Source organism: Rhipicephalus microplus, chromosome 6 (assembly GCF_043290135.1).
Source record: "Rhipicephalus microplus isolate Deutch F79 chromosome 6, USDA_Rmic, whole genome shotgun sequence".
In the NCBI taxonomy this organism is placed as follows: domain Eukaryota; kingdom Metazoa; phylum Arthropoda; class Arachnida; order Ixodida; family Ixodidae; genus Rhipicephalus; species Rhipicephalus microplus.
The window spans coordinates 104489790-104515409 of NC_134705.1; the positions used below are offsets into that span (position 1 = coordinate 104489790).

The following is a 25620-nucleotide window of genomic DNA, read 5'->3' on the forward strand; positions in this document are numbered from 1 at the left end:
GCTCTCGGTCATGTCGTGAGAAAGGATGGTATTCGCCTTGACCCCAAAAAGATCGCTGCCGTCCTTCGATTTCGTCGCCCCACAAGACCTAAGGATTAGGGAAGTTTTCTTGGCCTTGCAACCCATTTTCAGTGTTTCATACAAAATTTCACTTCAATAGCTGTGCCACTTCACAGACCACTTGCTTATAATGCACCCTTTGTATGGTCCGAAGAATTTCAGCCGGCATTTGACCTGTTGAAGGAAGCTTTCCCGTCAGAGCCTGTACTCTGCCATTTTGATGACACCACCCGGACACTCCTGCATACCGACGCCTGCGGGAGCGGTATAGGTGCTGTTCTCCTCCAATGCAATGCCTCTGGACGGGAAAGGGTCGTCGCATACGCTAGCCAAGTGCTTACTTTTACCGAGAATTACTACACCATCCCTAAGCAGGAGTGCCTTGCTGTGGTTTGGTCTATACAAAAGTTCCATTCTTTTCTGTACGGCCGCCAATTAACCATTGTAACGAACCACCACACCTCATGCTAGCTTTCTACACTGAATAACATGTCCGGAAGATTGGGCCATTAGATTTTACGCTTACAGGAGTATCAGTTCGAGATTATTCATAAATCTGGTAAAAAAATCAAGACGCCGACGCTCGTCCTCATTGCCCACTACCTGCGGCATTGTTAGACACTCCAGCTGCCATCTTCAACGGCACCAGTGTGGACGTGACTCCCAGTTTTGTTGCCTTGCTCACCTCGCTGTACGAGCCGGCAATCGACGATGCCCAACCTTTCAGTTCTTGCCAGCAGGCTGATCCGTACTATCAGCGCATTATAGACCACCTCTCAGGAGCTACGCGTCCACCTGATGCACGGCTTCGTAGACAATTCGAGTACTTTAAACTTCAGGATGGTGTGCTGTATTGTCACATTTATCATCCTGATGGTCAACGCTTGGTACCTGTTCTGCCACGTTCTCCTCGACATTATGTACTTAACGTCTTTCATGACGATTTGACTACTGGCCTCCTCGGCTTTCACAAAACCTACGACCGTATTCGAAGCCGCTTTTATTCACCTGGCCTTTCTACCAGCGCAGCAAATTACGTGTGTTTTTGCTCTTTGTGCCAACTACTTCAACTTCCGACATCTTCCTTTGCTGGTAAACTACAGCCAATGACGTGCCCTACAAGATCTTTCGATTTCGTCGGTGTCGATATTTATGGGCCTCTTCCCGTTACTGGCACTGGAAATAGATGGAGAGTCACTGCTGTAGAACATCTGATACGCTACGCGGGGACAACTTCAGTTGCTACTGGATCAGCATCAGAAGCATCTGACATTATCTGAAGCATCTGGATCAGCATTTGACTTCATTTTTCAGGCCATATTTCTACGTCATAGTGTTCCACGTGTACTTCTAAGGGACCATGAAAAGGAGTTCTTATCACAGCTTTCAGGTGAAGTTCTTCGCGTTTCCGGTACTACACACAAGATAACCCTCAAACAAGTGGTCTGACCGAAAAACTTCATCGAACCTTTGCCGACATGATTGTCATGTACGTTCAACCAGATCACAGAAACATAGATAAACTTCTACCGTTCGCCTCGTTCGCCCACAACACCACTGTTCAGCGCACAACTGGCTACTGACCGTTTTATCTCATGTATGGACGTTCACCTACTTTCTTTATCGACGTTTACCTCTTCACCAGCAGTGGCCCTCCATTACTGTCTTCTTGCGAAAAATTTAATTCTTGCCTTGACCAGTGCCACCAGCGCGCTCGTATGAACATGGAAGCTGACGAGGTGCTGCTATTGACCCTCATTTGCACACCTGGTTTGTGCGACAAGTTGCAGCCGCGAATAATCGGCCCATATGAAGTTTTGGAGCAGACTTCACCAGTCAACTATCGTGTGACGACTCTTGCCTTGCAAACTGACCACCGTTACCGCAGCACCAAAATTGTACACGTTTCCCGCATGAAACTTTCCACATGATGCTCCTCGTCACCTTGACTACCCGCCCGCAGCGGCCAGGCGTGCCGATTACACGCGCGGGGAATTAAAGTAGGCATGTGTTATGTGCTTATTCCTCATCTGGACAGCAGTCAATCATCATCGCCTGTTCTGGCTGACAGTCGTCATCGTCTTTGAACGTTTGCTTCATCTTCGGGTCCATTGCGCTTGTTCGTTCCCGAGTTCACGGTACATGAACCTCGTTACAACCAAGTCGTCATATCAATAATAGTAAACTGTAGTGAACGCATTTATTCGCCGAAAATAGGCTCAGACCGCACGCAACTAAGCACTGTTGCGTGTATTTGTATGCGCACTGCCGACCACCTATCCACACTTGCGCGGAAATAGTGCTGCCACATATAGCCTGATCTCACCGCGAATAGCACAGCTAAACAGCCGGTCCTCTAACACTCGTGCGAGAAGTATCCAGCACGATCCTGTGCTAACCAAACCAGACGCGCTCCGTATTATGGAAACTTGAAACACTTTAGAGTTGATTAAGAACGAACACCAAAAAAAATTGGCCCCGTATCTATATGTTAATCTGCAAATGTCGTTTAAAGACGATAGTCTTGTGTGTGGAGAGAGTGAACAATTTATTTGGTGTTCTGCACTAGCAAATCGGTGAATGGTATTCTGGAGGCGCTGCGTTAAAGTACCTCGAGCGTGCAGCAGAGGCGAACGAGCGCGTCAAGGCATGTCATACAGGAGACATGAGCAGCCTCTGGAAGTTTTCTTGAAAAACCAAGCGCGTGGCGCTGAGAGGGGTGTGCGCGCCCATCTCAGAAGTAATAAGGTGTAGAACTCAAGGCGACGGGTAGGTGCCACCACTGTGTTGTCTTAGAAAAGCGTTGAAAACAATCGCCTTTCCGTGCGAGCGTTGCCTGGTTAGCACAGCGTGATAAGCGCTACGTTCCTCAGAATTACTTACGTATGCAATTTCTAGTAAACGACGCATATACAACATATACACGTGTTGTTATGGTGCCTCGGATATGCGCATTTTTTGCTTTTTAATCGACAATCGCACAAGTATGAACGCTAAATCGTGAGCAACGTTGGTGGTCGCTGAGGATCGGGTCAGCCGATTGGGCCATTGGCTGCTGCCATTCAGGGTACACGGTAACTGCTGCCGTTCAGGGTACACGGTGCTGTTAAAGGTGGACAAACAGACATATGTACAGACAGACAGACCAAACGTTTAGCGTCGAAGTTTTCTGAGAAAGACTATCGTCATTAAGAGCAGGCTCACTCTCTTTCACGGAAACGCGGCACGTGTTTTCACGAGGAGCATAGTAGGGGGTGGGGGGTGCGCATCAGAGAAGATATAGAAAGGAGGGTGATGCGCATGCGATGTGGAGATGTGGACGCCGCTCTACCGAGAAAGCGTTTCGTTGTCTTCGCCAGTGACTCGGGATAGAGCGAGGGAGGGTCGGAGCAGAGAGGGAAGAAGAAGGCACATGCATGGCAAGTAAGCGAGGTCGCGCCGCACATCAGATTGAATTGGCTTAAACCTGCTTTGCATCTAAAATTGGTCCTCTGCTTCTTTAGGTATCAGCTGTGCTGAGCTGCTAGTTTATAAGTATTGTATTTAAAGAAATACTAAAGTGCATTCACTTGCGTGTTGTTTTGTTGTCGTTTTTTTTATTCATCTATATTCCTTTTAGCATCTGGCCGCAAGTCCTGGTGGAGTGGTTGCTGTACCTAGTCAGGTGAGTGCTGTATTTTAGAGCAAGGTAAGCGATGGGGCATATTCAATGTAGTTGAAATAAAGTGCTTACCTGCTGTACAGTGAAAACCAGAACCACCACATTAGAGCAGACAAAGATCACACAATTAGGACTTTGTCCTAATAACTTGATGCATGGCTACCATATTTTGTGAACAGAAATTAAGAATTCTTTCTTCTGAGTAGTTTTTTTTTTATCGTCAGTTCATTTTTCTTGAAATTTCATGTTCACTAGTCGAAGTTGGCTGAATGAAGCAAGTACATGGTGCGCATCTGCTTTTGAAAGTGTGTTTAACACTCGTCTGTTAGAAGGACAAGCAGTCGGACACAATGTAAATCTTCATGTTAGAAGGCTTGTTTTCGTAGGATTTAGATATATAATTTTTATTGAGCACAGTATGCCAGAGGCCAAGTAAACATGTAAAAAGGCGCAGATTAAGCAAATTTTGATATTGGGCTAGCTGGTTTTGGATGACAAAAATATTGCGCTGCACTTGCTTCGAAATAGGAACCTAGGGAGAACACACGGAAGCGAACAGTACAAGCGCTTTCAGCGTAAATAGTGCACTTCGTGTCTCCTCCCAAAATTTGGATTTCGCGGTAACTGTAGCGCAGTGTTTTAATCAGGCAGAGTTTCAAGTGTGGGAATAGTAAATTCAAAGGCAAACCGGAATCGAAGCACTAAATGGCGTAAAGGTATCACGCATCCGTGCTGCGCTAGTATCGCGCCAATATCGAGTTACTCCTGCTGTGCCCTGCTGCGGCTTGACTTATCTGTTTCTTTTCTGGTAGCTCATTGTGATCTTCGGGTGGTGTGTTTTGTTACAATGTGGTGCGAGTATCATTCACAGCTGTAATTCTGGGAAAATCTGAACATGGCAAGCAAGTTTTACAAAACAGCCTTTTGTCGAAAAGGAAGGCTCAACTTATGCCACAGGTGATTTTGATTCATGTGTCTACGCAACCAAATAAAATGCTCTTCCAAAATACTTCAAGTCGGTTATCTTAGTTTGAACGTTTGGAGAGAATGAGCCGATTATGGGAACTGTCGTTTCTAATACGATTGCCAGTAGCTGCGTACGAGGCTGTTTATTGAGTTAGGTTTTCTCAGCGACAAGATAACACACGTCGTGATATCGTAATGTTTTTATTGTGATAGCAATTATATGGGCACTCTCACCTGGTTTTTGCCGCCGGCATCAGCGGCGACATGGGCGTCGGTGTCGACATCTTGCACCACAATTGTATACGTATCTATATATGTGTGAAATAGCAAGAAAGTAAAAAATTCACAAAAACAAATGGGAGCATTCATTTCATGTTCTCTGCAGCATTATAGCTACGACATTTAGAAGTAGATGGTTGTAGCAAGTAATGAGAGAAATTATTTTCTCAAAGCCACGAAAATACACCCGGCTTTCTTCAAAGTTCATTACGGTATGGCATCGCCGACGCATATTCAATAGTGCAATCCAACACAGGAACTTAAAGTTCAGAACTTGTATTATTAGTAGAGAAAGTGTTAGGTCTGCTACATCACACGTGTTAGCAAAATTAATAAAGCTACATAAAGCGATTAAAACACCTCAGGTGTTGCAATACATAGTGTAGTAGAGGGCCGTGCAACTGAGACGGCGTCATAACGCTTTAAAAATGTGGCTTGTCACGTAGCAGTAGTATCTGAGATTTACTACTGCTAATAAATATATTGGGTGGCAATATATTAACCAAAATCAAGATAAGATTAGGAGCAACGCTGCGGCGAAGAGCGTCAGAAATTCGTCCACTAGGACTCGGCATTACTGACTGAGCGGCCAAACAAAAAATAGTTTTTTATTCATGTATGGTGCCCCGTTCTCGGACACAAAGTATGCATACAGATATGCTGTCCACACGAATGTACCTTTTACAAAATATTTGTAATCAACCCTCTAAAGAAACAGTATTTCTAGTGTCTTTCAGTGCGATTAAGCCCACTGGGGGGCACTGGAAATGCTGTACAGTGTATTCACGTGTACTACAGCGTGTTGGGAGCCACTGGGACACACTGTACAAGGCGGCCAGTGTCGCGCAGTGCGGTGAAATGCACTGGACCGCAGTGTACAGCGTGGCCCAGTATTTGAAAGTGCACTGGGAGGCACTGGTCACGTTGTAAATTCTCCGCCGCAGACTGGGAATACAAGCAACATTTTGGAAACAACTGGGCGTGATGGCTGCACTGTCTGTAAGACTTCATAGTGAATCGCGAGATATCGAACATAAAACTTACGGAATATGATGGTAGTATATTCTATGAGCTGCACACATATAGGTTTACTTTGTTTAGACAACGAATGTGCGAAAACAATAAAGCAGTCACCTTTCGAGCGCGTGGGTCTGTGGCAGTGAGAGAATTTTTTAGGGGGGGGGGGGTGAAGCGAGGCAGAGAAATTATGCGTCGTGTTTCGACAATGCTTTCTCTCTGGGGAACAAAAGCAAGCAGGCAAGAATTTAGGGTGAGTGCTCCAGCCCCACCCCCACTTTCTGGCATGAGTGCGCTTTCTTTGAACTGTGATGTCAATGTGATGTCAAGTTTTTTCAATGTATTTCCTAAATCGCATCGATAGAACCGATAATTCGCGACACACTATGCCAGTAGCATTGGTCTGATAATTAAGATAAACATGCTCTACACTGCAAAAAAATTCCTCCGAGGTAGGATAAAAACGCTTGTCCTCTAGCGACCCTCCTATTCGGAGTAATTTTTACCCCGTTTCTCCAGAGCCAAGTGTTTACTACGGTAATCTGGAGCAATCACGTGGCACATCCGGATCATTGCTCACTGATATTTCACTCCCGTCAGCTGGAGTAATTGTGTGGAACCTACAGAGGTATTTTCGCGGGGTTTTCACTGCGGCTATCCAGAGCTTTTGCGGGGAAGCTCCGGAGTATTTTACAAATGTTCTTGATTCGTCCGGTCGAAATAGCGGAGATGTGTAAGGAGTTTTATTAAAGTGCTTGCTCAAATATTCATTCAATATAAGCTGATAGTGTGACGCGCCTGTCGGAAAAGAAATTCTCAATTCTGACGTAAGCTCTGCAGAGTTACTGTGCATTTTTTCTACAGAGCTCTAGCAGATGAAACTCAAGAAAACACTTGAGTTCTTATTCTTACATTTATTCAGAATAGGCTGCAATTTTTGGTTGATAACCCGAAATTTGGGAAAACGAGACAAGAAGGAACAAAAACCGGAAAATCCACCAAAAATAAAACAAAGACAAATCACAAGAATTCAACAGCACGCAAGATTGAAGCACAGTGCCTGAAATTGAAGGCCAAATTGCTTTGAAACAAGTCACGACAAACGAAGAAAGCGTGGCAACCGAGAACAACGGCCCACTATCTCCGAAAAAGCGTTTATCAGCTTCATTGATGACACAAATGTTCAGCTGATTGCTTCCTGCCTATGTTAGCAAAAAATAATTACACATGAAAGCTTGGAATAATGCAATAGGTACGAAATCTGAGGACACTAAATTCATGGGTACTCTTCAAATCCTGTACAGTCGTCGAGTACGCGAAAATAACTAGCCTCGTAAATCGACGACACCCAGACAAAACCAGATGACCTGCGTTCAATATTAGGGAGTCGATTCCATGTACTCCAGTGTCAGACAGCCAATACGCCATAAAAGCACACCTCCGTGACGCAAACAAAGTTCGAAACGGACGAAAATGTCCTATATGTTTTAAATCGATAGCATTACTCTTGCTTAAACATTGGCAAGCACTTTTTTTCACTAAAATGAGCAAATTTGCTACTCTCGAAGACGACCTCTAGAATGCCTCTCCCGATAATTTCCTGGTGTTATCAGATAATATTGATGATATTACACGCGCATTTTATTTGTTGCTCATAATATTACTTCAAGCAAATATAGATACTTATAGTTTGTATGTTTGCGGTCTATCTTCTAGAAAGACATACCTCTATTCACCTTTGAGAAATAATCGTCGATAAAATTGGCACTCTTTTTGTTTTCTTCTTTATTTGTATTGCCCGCTCTGTTTTTCTACTCGTCGTATTCAGTATTTTTCAATGTATGGTTATTCCATCAACATGTATTGCTTCAAAACGAACAACCTCAATTCCAAGATAAAGAAAAGTTCACTATTACATCAAAAATAAGTTTTGATGTAATAGTGAACATTCCATCACCAACGCCAACTGCACATCATACACTGGCGTAAATAAGGAGAGGTCGACCAGTTTACCCAACATAGACGTCCGTGCTAACGTCCGAGGTCCCGGAACGTCATGTAAGTGAGAAGTCACGACGTACGTGCTTGAATTCCACGAATTCTCTTTTCTCCCTTTCTGTTCACAGGCCAGCGTTGTTGCATTGTCCAGGTCATAGGTACACTCGTATTATAGCACTCTTTGTGAAGGAAATAGAAGGAAGCGTTTTATTAGAGAGATAGATTACATGAAGGCGAACACTTTTTGTTTCACCTTTTTTGTCGTGAAACCTTAACTTCTGTCTCCACCTCCCACTTTAAAAAAAATGCCTTCACTGTCAGCAAGAAGAACGGGGGTGACGCTTGTGGTTAGAAGAAGGCACCTAGTTTCTGCAGGCCGGTAGAAAGCACGGCGCCGCGCCTGTGGGCAGGGGAACAGTTGATAGGAAATAGGTCTGAGGTGTTTTTTTTTACTATCCTCAGGATTGAAAGAAAAAAAATTGCAGCAAGGCGGCGCTACTCTCTCCTTTGATGACAGAAAGTGCGGCAAGTTTTTCGAGAAGGTGAACTGTGCTGTCAAACGTTTTCTTTTTCTTTTTTTATCCTTTTTTCATGGAAACTTTGAGGTCTCTACAACCTGTCCTGCAAAACGACAGTTCTACTTGTTTGCATTTTCATCGCATTCCTTGTCACTGATCTGGTCCGCTCCTTTCCCCCTGTGTTTCTCGTCCTGAAAGGAAGACGACCCCCAAAAATATCTGAATGCCACTTATATAATCAAAGTAATTTTTACAATAAATCAAGTGCATGTATGCGTTTAAACGTCTGTACCAAGCACATCGCCCTAGCTTAATTCACTACTTTTATAAAAAACAACGCTGATACCAGTTATTCATGCTTCATTAGTTCAATATACACGATAAGTCAAAATGATTTACACGCAGTTACCTGGCTTTTAATAATATGGGAAGTGGACAAGTATTACCATTTATTCTTGCTGACAAGACAAAAAAGATTTTTATTCATGAACGTTAACTTCTAACAGTTATTACGTTCAAGTAAAATGAAACCACAATTATGATACCCTCCATTACTGCATATTAAAGCAGCTCTACGAGTACTAGAGTGGTGTGATTAATATTACCGAAGCTATGGTAAAAAAGACATGGTTTAAACAACGAGTTATCACAACTTTCGCTGACTGATTTACCTATATGCTGTAAAATCAGGCCATTATTGATAACTTGTTTGTTCTCAAACCAACGTTACCCAATCTTAGAACTACCTGACAAGAATGGCACAAATAATTCAAGAAGAGCTTACTCATCGTTTTTTTTCGCCGCACCAGCGACGGCTAGTCCACTCAACACTCGCGAAGTCACAATGTATCGTTCGCTGCCAGGAAGCATCAAACAATTACCGTTCGCACAACTTCCTTCTGTCCGTGATAGAATAGCCTTCGTGGCTGCTTACAGTCGCTTGTGATATCCAGAGATGCACAGAACGATTTTCTTTTCTCGAACGCGGCTGAACGCTTTGCACAAACTTCACTGCACTAACTTGGTCTATATCATGTTACTTTGTGGGGTAGCCTCGTGGTAGTGCGGCTGCCTACGTCACTCTTCGATCAGCCAATAAGTGCCGCTGAGGGATTAGCCGCAGGATACGCGGATAACTCACCAGGGCAAAAACAATGTGCCGAAGGATTTCGAGAGCAACCACGGGAACATAATCAGGAGATCGGCCCCGCTTTCCTCCGGTTTCTTCTTTCCGACACCGACCGGAGGAAAACGGTGGAAAACGAATATATTTCTCCCGTATGAGTGAGGCCACCGGAGTCGAGAGGGCTCATCAATGCCCGATTTCTGCCTGCTCGGTATGTTTTGTTTACAGTGTAGCAATCAGTCGTTACTGCTTGTATCGCGGAAAGCCGCATGTTCCCGGCCGCAGTTCACCACTCCATTGCTGAATCTCGGCGTTTTCAGAATCTGACCTGTGTAGTCGAAGGCGAAAGTTTGACCTCTCAAGCGTAAGTTATGATTGATTGATTGATATGTGGTGTTCAACGTCCTAAACCCACCATATCATTTTGACAGATGCTGTCGTGGAGGACTCCGAAAATTTCAAGCACTGGGGGTTCTTTAACGTGCACCCAAATATGAGCACATGAGCCTACAGCATTTTCGCCTTTATCGGAAATGCAGCCGCTGAAACCGGGATTTGGTCCCGTGATCTGCTGGTCAACAGCCAAGTACCTTAGCCACTAGACCACTGCAGTGTCGTCAAGAATCAGTTATGGTCGAAACTACAAGCTACATTCAAATGGTTATTGGGCTCTTTGTAACTGAATATCTGCAATCTTCCAAGCGACTGTGACACAAAAATTAAGACCCCAAGCCTAATTGGTCGTTTCGACTTCAGAAAACTAAGGCAGCTGTCGTACGTGGAACTTAAATGAGAAGAACAGAAAATACTTTCAAACGAGTGACGAAATCTACAGTGTTCAGTGAGCAGTTGAGATGTACGCTGTTTTCTACATATATATGCATGACGAACGCATAGCGAGTAACTGCGATTGCCGTAACTCTTCTTCGGTTACGCTACTAAACTATGCGACAAAACGTGCAAGATATATGATTTAAGGCAGCTCGTAGTAAATTGATAAGTTAACAGTCACCTGTAAGCTTGGTGCGAGCGCGTACAGACAAAACGATGCCTTTCCAAGCGACAAAATCAAACTATTGGATACCAGAACTAGTTTTAGGATGAATGAAAAATACATCCATTCTCGTCATATAGGCGCGGTGTAGTGGGCAGCGTGTTAGACTCACTATGTGTGATGTGCTAAGGTTACGACTCCGAATCACTATTTTTTCTTCACAAACATTTTTCTTTTTTTTGCAGCGCTCATCTTTCAGCCTTGATTACAATGTGTGCATGACCAAAATTTCTGAAAACAGATTAAAAGCTGCATTTCGGCCAATAACGGGTGTCCTAGAGTGCATGGCGCCAACACGCCTCGTGCACTGCAGCGTGCCAGCATCCTGGTGTGCAGCGCCACAATGGTCTAGTAGTCAGGTATGGCACTCGGACAGTGCCAGTGAATTTCTCAATAGGGAAGGCAGGCAGCTGCAACTTTTTAAATATTCCTCCAACACAACACAGGGTATGCGGCACTGGCTATGCCATTGTAGTGATCTCTAATGCAGATTTTCTTCCTCTACTTTTGGCAGCATCATCGGCCATCAAGCCCAATGATTCACCCAAGTAGTGTAAGTATGCCATTTTGAGCTAAGCTATAATATTATTGAGGTTCACGAAAGGTAGCCTATATTTTTAACATACTTACCGCATGAAAATACGATGAAAAAGGGTGGTATGACGAAACGGACAGTAAATTTTCATATTGTCTTTTTTTAGAAGGATTTCGCAATATATATCGAGCTATGACATGCGTAGGCATGGTTGTGCAATAGACGTGGTGTTGCTAGATACATTGCAAAATGTAGATTAGCATCGCACGCACTCAGTGATTAATTTGATTTAACGTAAACCTAAAACAACACACTAGCAACTGCAGTCGAGATAATGAGAAGGGTACCTTATCGCACACGGAAGGTAACACAACTAAAGAGAACAGCATAACAAAATCAAGCCATGGTGCATGACAAAATTAAGGGAGTGGTAACATGATTAGTGATGGCCAGGCTAACAACAATTTAGAAAACTAGCCTTACAATGCAAGAACACCACAGTACGGCAACTAACTGATCTTCAAGCCGGAATAAAGATGTGTATATTTGTCCTACTCAATCTGTGTGCTACAGTCCAGCCACATCGAATGGCCACAAGAAATTATTTTTTCGCTAGAATAAGTAACGAAAGAATTTTTACTGCTAATTGAAATTTAGCGTTGTTACAATAAACAGTACCTTTGTAATATTTGTTGGTAACTGCTGCATTATACCATTTCTAGTCTGGGCCCTCAAGTCCTGTTTCTTGGTCAAGTCAGGCAAGTGTTTTTTTTTGTCTAATGCAAATTATAGTTTACGTGATGCTAGAACTTCTCAAGGATTAATGCCTAAATGGTGCAGAGTGAAAATTGTGCTCACAACACGAGAGCAGCCAAAGAGAATGAACCCAAGATTGTATTTTTTTACTATATCGGGGCGTGTCTATCCCATGCAAAAACAAAGCTCTACAACACGTTGTGTAGAACATGACAGGGCAATATGGTACGGTGAACTGACATATCATATTTTACACAACATTTGCGTATGGCTTATCGCTAGGCCCTCCTGGAGGTTCGCTTGCGACAACGACAACGCATTCTAGGTAGGCTTGGTGAGCCTGTTAAAAACAGTGGACATAAGGTGCAGGAGAGGAGGAGAAGGATGAAGGATGGCGAGTGGCACGTGGGGTGGTTCTTGGATCTACGCCACAATGAACGGACATTGCATTGTTCTGCTTTTCATCTCCAGGCGTAGTAGTCCTTCTAAGCCGGTTTTCTACGAAAGAAGTCTTCAGAATTTAAATTGGTACCGAAGCCCGATCCGGTTTCAAGAACGACCACGGAAAGCCTGCGAATGACGAGAGCAGCTAGACGGCGACACATCTCCAAGATCATCAATGCCGTTGATGAGCTTCTAGCCTCCAATGACTTTGTCTGGGCGGGGCTTCACAGCATTCTTCAAGGCCTGGAGAAATGCACCGACAAGCTCGCCAAAGCTAACGAAGCATTGCACACCCACATGGCGGGTGACGAGGTGCTGGCAGAAATGGACTTGGTGCAAGAGTACGAGGACCGAACTGCAAGGAGCATTGGCCTTCTTAAACATCACATTCAGAAGCTGGCTGTCCGAACATCAGGGCCAGCCAGGTTCAACGGTGAGTTGTCAACCCACTCTTCTCTGCCGCGTCAAGCAGCCCCGTCAGGCATTTCTGCCGGCTCAGTAAAAAGGCTTTCTAAGCAAGACCTAATGAGGTTCGACTGGTCCCACACGAAATGGCTACCATTTTGGAGCCTCTTTCGACACTCCGTACACGTGAACCTGTGTCTCATTAACGTCAATCGCTTTCACTACCTTCGGTCTCTTCTCGACGGCCCTGCAGTGAAAGCTATTGTAAGCATACTCACAACGGACAACAGTTATGAGGACGCCGTTTCTGTACTTAAGGAGTAGCTCGGAGATGCGCGCATGATTGAGCACAGGCATCTCAAAAATTGTCGCACTCTACGTCCCATCACTATGTCAATGATTGCCAGTGCTCTGAGAAGCCTTTACGACTTTGTTCAAGTTGACATAAGAGGGCTCAAAGGTCTCGGCCTCTCGGAGTCCTGCTACTCCGCCATGTTCTGCGAGGTGCTAATGAAAGCGATTCCACAGGACATAATGGTCGAATATCACCGATTATGGCAACTTGAGGCGTCAAATGCGAACAACTCTCCGAGATCGGACGAAGAACTTCGACAGTTTGTCAAGTAGCTACGCATTGAGGTCGAATGCAGAGTGCTCACCAGCTACCAGTGACGAGTTACTTCTACCAGGGATCGGCAGACTTCCGGCTGCCGTCAGAATCAACTGCCAGCATCAGCTGCAGTCCTCTATAACAGTGCCATTATGAAGAAGGAGGCTTGCCTTTTCTGCCAAAAAACACAGTCAGCGCTGAACTGCGACGCATTGCTTCCTGACTCGGAAAAAAAGCGTCTTCTGTCTACGATTGGGGGCTGCTTCAGATGTACCACAAACGGGCATCGAGAAAGAGACTCTCGACGGATGGTGAGCTGCTCACATTGTCATGGAAGACACGCTTTTTTGAAGTGTTCTAGACAGGCGAGGGAAGCTCTTCAATTAATGACGCCACGACAAGACGCAACGAGCTGTACCTCCATGTACGCTGTGTCAGATAGCAATGCGAGCCTTCATACAACACTAACGCAAACATTCAGAGCATGGATAAATGGCGCACAGGGTTCCTGTGATATAAGAGGCGTTCTGGATAATAGTAGTAAGTGCTCTTTTATCACAGAACACTTTTACAGAAAATTGAACCTAAAGGTTCTGAGATTTTTTACATTACCGTCGATGTGTTTGGAACCAAACATGGTGGTCAATGTACGCGTCGAAGACTAGTTAAAGTAACTTTTCAAAGCCAGTACAATGATGTTCAGCATGTAGGTGAAGCCAATAAAATAGGACACATCTGTGAAACCACTGTTGAGGTACTCCAAAGTCATGAATTCATCAAATGCTTTCAGAATCCTGGTAAACGAGCGGCTGCTGCACTTTGCTTTTCCCACATAGCTCAAGAACAAGACATCAGCCTATTGATTCGCTTGGACAAATTGTGGAAAGTCGTTGGAAAAGACGTCAGTTAACATGACGACCACAAAGGTCTCCTTTCCAATGAAACACCGCTGGTTTTGACATTCCAAGGACTATTAAACGATGAAACCATTCATGCTCGCCCAAATGCAAACGTTTGTGTTCTTCAGACGCATTGCTGTATGAATTATGAGCACATGCAGGAACGTGCAGGCTCTAATCTGAGAAACTTCTGGCGGCTAAAAAGCTTGGAGACCACTAATGCAGATGTACCATTCTGTAACAATGAAACGGTTTGCAATGCTTTCAATGGAACCATTGAGTTGCGTGATCAAAGATGCAAAGTGTACACGCCTTTGAAGGTTCTACCAACAGACTTGCAATATTATCGTACGGAAGCATTCAAACGGCTATACGCTTTAAAGGAAAACGCCACGAGCATAGTTACCCGAGCCACGTCAATGAAGTCACTTGCAGACAAGGAGAGTTGGTGGAAAAGACCAGCTTGGTTGGCAAAAGACGAAGAACTTTTCAAGCACTTGACCCTCAATCCGAATGATGTTGAAGACGATGCGAAGGAAAATGCGGGAGTAGACATCGTTACCGAAAAACAAAAATTCGGCTTAGAACTGGCAGTCCTGCAGGTTGGGCGAGATCTATCCAAGGCGTCCGCCATTCGGGATTTGCACCCATTTCTTGCGGAAGGGGAAGGATTGCTGAGAATTCAAACAAGCTTTCGGAATGCCGTGTACCACGAAGGCATCAAACACCCTATTCAGCTTCGAGGTGACCACATCACCACTGAACTCATTGCCACCGGCTTACGCCTGAAGCTACTGCACGCAGGAGTTGCAACAACCATCGCGGAACTGCGGGAGCACTTTGCTTGACGAAGGCGAAGCAGTGCGTGAAAAGAGTGATCGGGCGGTGTACCTCGTGCGTGCGACTAAGGGTGAAGCCTGCGACAGCTCCTATTGCTACGCTACTTGATGTCCGAGTGAATGTGTTCGAACCGTTTAACGTTACTGGTGTAGATTTTATTTATCAGTGTACTTGAAAAGTGAGCCAACAAAAAAATCATACATGGTACTATTCACTTGCGTGGTCATACGCGCTGTTCATCTAGAGGTTGCACACGCTCCACAGCAAACAGTTTCTTGGAAGCCTTTCGGTGTGTCACTGCACGTCGTGAATACCCTTCAGTGATTTAGTCTGACAATGCTTTGTGCTTTAAAAGTGCTTCTCGCGAACTTCGTGCTGTGTATGACACTATTAGGGGAACTGAAGTCGGTGATTATTTGTCTGATCAAAGCATCACGTTGAAATTCTCTGCTAACCGTGCTCCTTTGTTGGGTGGATTTTTGGAGCGTATGGTGACGTCAGTGAAACAGAAATTAAGAAAAGCTCTAGGAAGGTCTCTTCCAGGTTATAATTAAACGAGCACGGCCCTAGCAGAAATTGAAGCGATCATAAATAGCAGACCGCTGACGAACTTGTATTCTGCACCAGAGGAACCAGAAGTCTTAACACCTGCGCATTTCTTACATGGCAAGTGATGGACAGCGCTTTCCGACTTGCGAACAACAGACGTGGTGCCCAGCTCCCATACAGAGCTTCCTAAAAGTTCGAACAGCGACAAAAGATACAGAAAGACTTCTGGAATTGCTGATATAAGGAATATTTATTTCTCCTTAGAAGCGCTCATAATAGGCCAGTGGTGGACATTACTTGTATTGCGGAAGGCAATATCGTGATAGCGCGCGAAGATGCGCTGCCAAAGTTGTGTTGGAAACTCACACGCGTTCTGAAGATCATTATGGGACACGTCGGCATTGTTAGTGCATGTCGCCTAAAGCTAGCAGGCGGCAAAATTGTAACGCAGCCTCTTAAAGATTTGTGTTTCCAAAAAATGCGCCCACAGCAACTCGTGAGTCTGGAGTGTTAAAAACAGTGGACATTGGGTGCAGGAGAAGAAAGGAAGGACGAAAGATGGCGCGTGGCACGTGGGATGGCTCTTAGATCTACGCCGCAATAAACGTACATCGAGACACTCTGCTCTTCATCTCGAGGTGTATTAGTCCTTTAAAGCCGGTTTTCTGCGAAAGAAGTCTTCGGATTTTACACCCGTTCTTTTGAGCAGGTCTATATGATACTTATTTCACAAATACACAAAAGAGCTAAACCTACACGAACAGAGGAATCCGTCAGGTGTGACCAAAAGAGCCTGTCTCTTGGTCTTTCTCGTATTTAGTCAACAGTCCCCTGTATTGAAGCAGACTGTCAAAATGTACCATATTGAAAGAACTAGCGTGTTGAATACTGGAAAACACTGTGGGCATAGTGGAGATAGTCCTGGATATGATGGAAATGGCCTTGGATATGACGGGCCGTACTGGAATATATGTTGGATATGCTGGGACATACTGGGTGGCAAGGTGTACAGAAGATGGGTAAATTGGGAACGATGGTGGGCAGAAGCGGCTTGATATTGGGCAATCAAGGGAGGCTATGCCAACGATTGAGATATTACTGGGAAGCACTAAGCAAATGATGGGTGGTGCTTATTAAGGTGGGCCACATGGTGTACCAAGCTGAAAAGCTCTTCCCACCACTGCCCACCATTGCGATAATACCGGGAAGCACTAAACAGATGATGGGCGGTGCTTATTATGGCAGGTGACATGGTGTACCAAGCTGAGAAGTTCTGCCCACTGTTGCGATAATGTTAGGAAGTAGTAAGCAAGTGATGGGTGGGCTCATAATGGCGGGTAATATATATAGTGTACCAAGCTGGGATCTGTACACAACATGTTCTACTACCATATTTTAGCCAAAGGTTAAGCCTGGTGACCAAGCCCGTACAAGTGTGTTATCCGCGCTTCTTGGTTGCAGAATACGCCATTTTGGTGATTAGGAATGACAATACAGCACAGCGATGGCATCAATTACTCTAAATGAACCATTTTTATTGTGTACAGTGCACGCGCAAGAAGCAACAAACATCGATGCGGCGTGATTCTAGCACTTCAAGAGAAAGTGCGCATCCCTTTACCGACAGTCACCGGTCGCACTCGCCGGTATTTCTCTGGCTCCTATGCGAGAACACAGACTTGGTAATTCGTGTGCTTGCTGAACAAATATGCTAGCATAATGTTTCCGGCGCAGTGTATTCGTTTTGGCCAAGCTGTTATGTAGTTATTGCTAATTATAGAGCTACAGCAGTGCGCTGACATGACTTCACTTTACGTTGCGTGAAAGTCATCGATGCCAATACTCAATCAATTGGGTGGGCATATTTAGAGAATGAGCCTACAGGCGTCATAAAGCGTCAGCTGATGTCACCCTTGGAACGAGCGAGAAACATATGTTAAAGTTGGCCGACCTCTCCGGTAAACTGTACCTGCTCCTCAGTCCACTTGTTTTTTTCCGTGGTGGTGAATTGTAATAAAAACATAGTGCCGGTGCCATTATTGCATTTGCAATCATCAGGGGCAGCAGTTGCTTGTGTAATAAATGTGCAAATTTTAGTAGCAGGTAAAGATCTCGTCTATTTCGAGTACGCGGCAAACAAAACTGAAGTTCAACCGTCAGTTTCTATGAGAACTAACTAATTCACATGCAAGTTTGGTCATGTTTGTGTGGCGCAGTGTTCTGTCCGTCAGGGCTCCCTGCTGAGTCCCCTACAGTTAAGTTTATATATTGAATCGTTGTGCTTAGCAATAAGTTAAAACAGCAGTTTTCACTGCTTTAGAGAACAAGAATCTGAAGTTGAAACTTTGGCGTATGCCAACGATGTGGCTGTTTGTTGTATCGACCAAGATAGTGTTACCACTACCATCACTGTAGTTGAAAAGTTTTGCAATAAAACTGGCAGTCTAGTAAACTAGGAAGAGTGTTTGGGCTTCTGGCATAGAGAGTGGTCGTCAAGAGCAGACTATTTTGCCAAAGTCAAGTGGGTGACCACACCTGGTAAGTACCTTGGTGTGCCACTGGATTATTATTAAGATATTGAGAACTACTGAGAAGAACGATCGAAAGAAATCCGGATGAAAATCACTAGATGCAACGGTAATCATCTGTGTTTTCGAGGGCGAGTGTCTGTAGTCTTTTGTTTTCCTCAAAACTTTGGTATGTGGTCCAAGTAATGCATTGTTTAAGGGCAAAAATATAGATGCTCCATTGCATATTTGCATTGTTCGTGTGGGCATCAAACTGGAAGAGATGCGGCTCTACCAATCTGTTTCAAAGAGTGAAACATGGAGGGCTGGGTTGACCACATCTTTGGATATGCCAAGAAGTAAATGGGTTCTTTTTTTCGCTACACAAGGGATCCTTTCTTACGTACAGTGTGCCAATTGAGACAGATGTAGGCTTTACCTGGATAAGTAGTTAGAACGAATGACATGACCGGTGCTGTCCGCGAGTATCTCAAAGGTTATTCCAAGTGCACGATTTTTATCTGTTAGATTTTCCAATGATGGTTTGTTTTCAGTGACTCGAAAAAAGTTGTACAAAGATGCGTGTGTGTTAATGTTTTACCTTAGTGGTGTACCGTTGCTTGTACAATGGAGGTCAAGGGCAAGATGGGCTTAAAGAAGTGAAAAGAATCCAAGTGGCTCCTGCCCAAAAGTTCTTCTTTTACAAGCATCACTCAGGTACATTACCTGTCAGGACAACTCAAGCAGACTGTGGCTTTTACTCAACTTGGGGAAATTGCCTTAGCTGTGAAAAACCGGAAACTGTTTTCTTAACTGCTGGGAGAGAGTACATTTTCGGCATGCACTTCAAAAGACATTAAGGAAGAAATAATCTTCAAATTCTCGTGGTATATTCTTCCTGTTAATAAAGAGCGAATAGGAAATGCCTTTTGATTTGATTACGCTATGTCACCTTCACTATTTATTGTGGTCCCGTATGGCGGGCTTTATTGTGATCATGATGCACGGCCTGCATGAATGTATTCCCGTGAGTGTGTGGCCAAGTTTGTTGAACTGCAGAAAACTCAGGGGATCGTACTTGAGTGATTGCCGAGGGTATAGCTCTTCGCAGCACTTACAGTTGGTTTTTCACAGCCTTAGCTGTGAAAAACCGGAAACTGTTTTCTTAACTGCTGGGAGAGAGTACATTTTCGGCATGCACTTCAAAAGACATTAAGGAAGAAATAATCTTCAAATTCTCGTGGTATATTCTTCCTGTTAATAAAGAGCGAATAGGAAATGCCTTTTGATTTGATTACGCTATGTCACCTTCACTATTTATTGTGGTCCCGTATGGCGGGCTTTATTGTGATCATGATGCACGGCCTGCATGAATGTATTCCCGTGAGTGTATGGCCAAGTTTGTTGAACTGCAGAAAACTCAGGGGATCGTACTTGAGTGATTGCCGAGGGTATAGCTCTTCGCAGCACTTACAGAATTTTGGATTGTGTCACCCCCCCGGAGAATCTGTGAAAGCAGGCGTTTGGTGTGTAGCGACACCATGGACCCGAGCTAACGGGAGGTTTCGACCTTTCCCATGCCTATCAATGCGTGGCTAAGTCTTGTCCGAGGAAAAGGGGATGCTGGGGGTTGAGCCGACGCGAGGAGGGGTTTGGACCTTTAAGGCCCCCTGGGAGAAGCAACATACCCCTTTGGTCTCAACTTCACGTAAACGACCCCCCTAGGCTGATCCACCGAGTGAAAATCGGCAATCACCTTTTCTTATGTCTGTCTTTCTATATATTCGTCTTTATCTCCCAATTTATATCTGTCCTGTCAACTCCCTTCCGTTTACTTCCAAACTTCCTGGTGGCTAGAGTTAACCTTGTGCAAATAGCCTACCTTGGTCTAGGCTCATTGGTTTACAGTAGCGTTGTACGTCTGCCGTCTGTATATCTCAACAGTTGCAAACTTGTAGCGTCCCCTCGTTAGGCTCCATGGTGGATGGCTGCCAACGCTAACTAGGAAAATTAAACAGGTATGCATACAGCTTTTGCTCTGTTAAGTCATTGTACTACCTTGAAGCACGTACGCGCCGAAGACTGGTTTTGCAACCGTTCAAATGAAAACTTCCCCCATTTTTATGTACTACATAATGAAAAAGTGGCAAGCAACCCACGACAGTATAACCCTTTGTAGGAGTCAGGTGTCTCACAGAATTTCTCGGGGCTGGGTAGAAATTCACCAAGGTGGCCAGCGGAGACCACGTCCTCGACGTTCGAGAAAAAGAACAGCTTGAGAAGCTACACAATCTTTCAACTTCCGCTGACACTCCGATCATGTGACTCCCCACAGATCAATGAATACAACTCTTGGAGTGGTATCTGACCCTGATTTGCTGGGACTGAGGAAAGCGAAACTTCTGGGGGGTCGGAAGAGTCAGAACGTGACCAATGTACAGAGAATCAACATCGGCAGAGACAACAAAGAAATGCCAAAAACACTGCTTGGCTTTTCTTGCTCTCTCCCTGCTACTTTTTATAGTGTGAAATGAATTATGCTTTCTGAATACTTACATGCATGAGGTTTTTCATAACTGTCATGCTGTTTTTGTTCCAGCCTTCGTCCCCCTCAAGTCCTGAAGAGGCCTCTGTTCCTGGTCGTAAACGGGCAAGTACTTTATCTCAATAGAAGTTCTGATAATTTTAATGTTCGGAAAAAGTACTGTACAATGATACGCGCATTCAATGTTTGTTTGAATAATTATGTTTGCACTCATTTGTTTATTGTGAGCTTACCTCGCCTACACAAAAGCCTTTCGTAACAGGAAGCACAATAACTAGCATATAGTACGCTAATGCTTAGGACAATGCTCTTAGGATTGCGCCTTGGGCACCGGAAACAGAATGAATTCAAGAGCACACGCCAGCTCCACAGATAAAGCAAGAGAGTTGGGCGAGGCATGCATAAGAGCCAATGCGTTTCATTAAAAGACATATAATTGACAACTAACGTTCGTACTCCTCGTGATCTAGTAAACATGGGTCACTCAGGATATTTTCTTTCTCTAAATGAAATGTTTATATTCTCGGTTGCTTATGCCATCCATCGCATTCAGAAATACATAAAACTTATCTTATCTGGCGTAGAAGTAAAACCAACTAGAAAGATTATATAAAACTAACGTAAAAAGATCACTCTCTGAGTACTCTCGTATTTCTCGCGTCACAGAAGAACAAGCGAAGAGTTCAAATGAGACTCAGCAATATCATTGTATCAAAATCTTTATTCAAGTAAGGTGGCGAGGTAGTCGTGGTTATGAAATTTTAACAGGCGATGTAAGTCTGGCCTAATGACTCAAATTAAAATCAATAACGTCGGTGGCGTAAAATCGAAGTGCTGACTTACGAACGAAACACTACTCGCAAATGACACAATTGCATCACCTTGCTGCAGTTTTTTAGGCCAGATAATTCCAAGCTGCAAGAAGATGTTCATACAGCTGGATTTTCGTTCATATAGAGAGGATGGTGTATAAACAAAATTAAAACAAGCGTGGTTCTACTCGGTTTCTTCTTTATATTCCAAGTTTCAAAGCTCTTACGCGTGGTTGATGCGTCGTGGCGATGTTTTTGGCACGTCTGGTCGTGTGACATGAACGCACGAGCAAGCTTTCGACAGTCTTGAGCATGTGCTGCTGCTCGTAAAACCGTTTTCAACGCTGAAGGGTCTGGTCGATAAAGAAGAATTGTGTTTCTTGTTCATGATGACTCGCGCCCATGTAGAAAAAAGAAAGCTGAAAATCCAGTGGCGCTTTGCGTTTCAGTGTTGTAGGCATATGTAACAAAAAGCAGTATGCTATCGCAATTCGACTGGTCGGATAAAGCGTACATGGCCAGCATATCCCAAAATGTCCAATCAAAACACTCTGTCATCCAGTCAGATTAAGGATGCTAGGCCGAGGTAGTACGGTGTATGACAGGATACTCGCTCAACAACTCTTTAATGGCGTTGCAGAGAAAAACGTGGCCATGGTCGCTTAGTAACTCTTGAGGTGATGCATGCTTTAAAATCATGTTTTGCAGTATAAAACATGCAACGTATTTTGTGGTAGCAGAAGGTAACGCAGCTGTTTCAGCGTACCGCGTCAGGTGGTCAATAGCGAAAATGACCCAGTGGTTGCTACTCGGAGTATACGGAAGCGAACCGTTAAGGTCGATTCCGACACGATCGAAAGCTCCTGTTGACAAGGTAACGGCCGCAAGGAATCTGTGGTATGTTGAGCGGGCATGTTGCATTGCTGGTACCTACGGCAAGACCTTACGTAACGGCGAATAAAACTGTACATACCACGCCGGCTGTACTGAGCAGGAAGCAATTGAATGTTTTTAACACACCAGCGTAGCCACATTGCGGATCATCGTGGAACGTGGCGAAAGTGTCAGAGTGGAGATGTCGGGGAATGACAAGCAACGACTTACGGCTGATCGAACTGTAGTTTAGGAAGTAAAACAGCTTATCCTGAATAGCGAAGTGTAGTGCTTTGCGAAGTGTGGTCCTGGAAACTGCAGCGGGTGACCGATTTGAGAGAAAGTCCAAAAGGGAAGAAATCCAAGCATATTTGCTTTGCTCAGAAGTTATGTTTGAAATGCTGTAGGCCAAGGCGTCACTGGCGGAGATAGACGAGAAGAGAGGCTCTAAAGGTAACGGCGAGCGTGACAGGGCATGGGAGAAAGAATGCTTACAGCCAGAAGAGTGAATGTGACGTATATAAAATTCCTGTAACTGCAATGTCCAATGAGCGAGCTGACCATTAGGCTCTTTTAGTGAAGATAGCCAGCAAAGCGCATGGTTGTCTGTCACAATATCAAACGGACGTCCTTTTATTAGGGTCAAAATTTTCTGATTGCCCTAATAATAGTGAGGCACTCCTTCTCGGTGACACTGTAATATTTCTCAGCTTTAGTTAGGGTGCGGTTCGCATAGGCAATGACGTAATCGTCAAAGTCATCCTTGCGTTGGGCCAGTATGGCCCCTTGCCCGACAAAACTAGCGTTCGTACGAAGCTCCGTCGGAGCAGACGAATCGAAATGTCGGAATATGAGGGACGTAGTGAGGAGCCGTCGGGGTTCTCGAAATGCATCGTAACACGCATGTGACCACGCTGACAAATGAGAACTTTCGGCAAGAAGATTCATCAAGGGAGCGACAATGGAGGCGAAATTGCGGACGTAGCTACTGAAGTACGAGCATAGGCCGATAAAGCTTCAGGGCTCTTTGATGGTGGTTGATTTTAGGAACGCCGCCACTGCAATAAGTTTTGTAGAGTCCGGAAGAAAGCCATCCTTAGAAACGACATGGCCGAGGATTACAAGCTTGGGAGCGCCGAAGTGGCACTCCTTGAAGTTATGTTTAAGTGGCACTGTGGAAAGGCACGCAAGATCTTGCTCGAGGCGGCTAAGGTGGGTCGCAAAGTCGCTTGAAATTTTTACAATATCGTCCGAATAAGAAAGACGCGTATTCCATTTCAGACCTCGAAGATTATTATCCATCATCATTTCGAAAGTGGCAGGCGTTTTGCATAGGCCGAAGGACATAACGGTAAATCGATATGGTCCTTCTGGTGTTACAAAGGCTGTTTTTGGGTGGTCGTCCTGTGTCATAGGCACCTTCGAGTAGCCGGAACGCAAATGTAACGAGGAAAAAAAGTCGGCCTCTTCTAAGCAGTCCAAACCATCATCGATGCTATGCAGAGAGTAGAGGTCTTTGCGCGTTATCTTGTTGAGTCGTTGGTAGTCAGCGCAAAACCGGATGCATCTATTTTTTTTTTTCGACGAGAACTACTAGTGATTCTTAGAAGCGTGACAGCTTGGGCTAGTTGGTATGGCATGACGATAGTTATTGCGCGAGAACGAAACGACGACACAGAGACAGAAGGACGATAGTTATAGCGCGAGAACAAAACGACGACACATAGACAAGAAGGACACGAAAGTCTTTCGAGTCCTTCTTGTTTGAAGCAACGGTCATCTTTCAAAGTGAGCTGAACTGAAAGAGAAGGTTGTTACTCGAGTCGTGGCACATACAGAAAACAGCCCATCACATCAACCGCTCTCTCGGAACCCTTCCTCCAGTGTATACACACGGACAGTGCTACACGGCTAAACGAGAGAGAGAGGGGTCATTAGCCTGCGAGTGCTTTGAAGACGCCGCTGCTACGTAGCTTCCGCAGTCACCCCTGACGAAGGAACCAAGTCAGTTACAAAACGTCGGGTGTCTTGAAAACTTTTGGTTGGAGTCTATATCATCTCCCAGTTTCATACTCAACCTGACAGTCTTCTGTGGAAAGCTTACATTCAGTGTTTGATTTCGTTCGAGCAAAAGATAGGTATTCTCTTTCGTTCAACAAGTCGGTCGCTCTCGTGAGTAAAATTGAGCACGCAGCACAGGAAATTAAGAAATTTTCCCTTTAGGTGCAACCAGTGTCTGCGCAGTCTCGCGTGAAAGGCAATTCATTGTTGCAGCCACCTCAATTGCGGTCATATGCTAACAGATTCGGTCAATGCGATAACGCAGGCAGGTATGACAATCGCCCATTGCCTCGAAATCCCTGTTCATTGGATTTGCAGCAAACCGCGAGTTGTTTTCGGTGCTTTATTTGTGGTTCTTAGCAGCATCGCGAGTCATGAAAACCCTGCAAAAATAAAGGTAAAAAGTGCTTCTTTTGAACCATATCGGTCAATTTGAAGTTGTTTGCAACCAGAAAGGTTCGCGAGCAGCTCACCACAAGGTTGCAGTAGAAAGCCCCTCGATTGATAAATTCGTAGATGCTGCTGTGGTCAAACAGCCTCTAGCAGCTGCAGTTCACACCTATACTCAAGTTAGACAGTTGAGTTCGAGACATTTAGTCCATTTCAGCTCCTCTTTTTCAATCTTTTGGGGAAGGTGTTTGGTCAATATTTTTCTGGCCTGCCACTGCTTCCAGTTTCTTGTGTCATGCGTCTGAATCATTCTAAAAAACCAATTTCAAGTCGATGTTGTTTTTTTCTGAGGTTTCTTTTCAAAATCCCCGCGCATTGCTCTTGTTCCATGTTGTTGACCAAGCCACATCTCTCATTGGTCTGAAGGCCATTCAAGCTTTGGAGCTGCGCATTGAAGGCCCCGAGCTGTAGTGGTATCTTTGTAGCATCGTACTGAATGCCGAAGGAGCCGGGACATATGTGCCAGATTCATTCAAGCAGCTGCCATCAGCACTTCTGCAAAAGTTTGGTCACCCTTTGCAACTGAGCTACGTCTTGCAAAAGATTTCGTCATAAGATTTAGACGCATGAGAGTGTTCAGCCAGCAGAAACAAAGCTTCGTTATTTTCTTTCTTGTAACGACTACACATGTTTTCTTAACTGCAGCTATTATAAA

At 44.6% G+C, this 25620-nt stretch overlaps 1 protein-coding gene across 1 annotated transcript in view; it reads left to right on the forward strand.

The window, feature by feature from the left end:
• The window catches only part of LOC142765970 (uncharacterized), an 82982-nt gene extending 57606 nt beyond the window's left edge, over positions 1–25376 (forward strand). Inside the window, exons 3-7 of the mRNA XM_075867778.1 lie at positions 3680–3724; positions 11194–11232; positions 11937–11972; positions 20824–20874; positions 25332–25376. Of these exons, the coding sequence (XP_075723893.1) occupies positions 3680–3724; positions 11194–11232; positions 11937–11972; positions 20824–20874; positions 25332–25376 (216 nt within the window). The remainder of the gene's footprint in view (positions 1–3679; positions 3725–11193; positions 11233–11936; positions 11973–20823; positions 20875–25331) is intronic.
• The last annotated feature ends 244 nt before the right edge of the window (positions 25377–25620 follow it).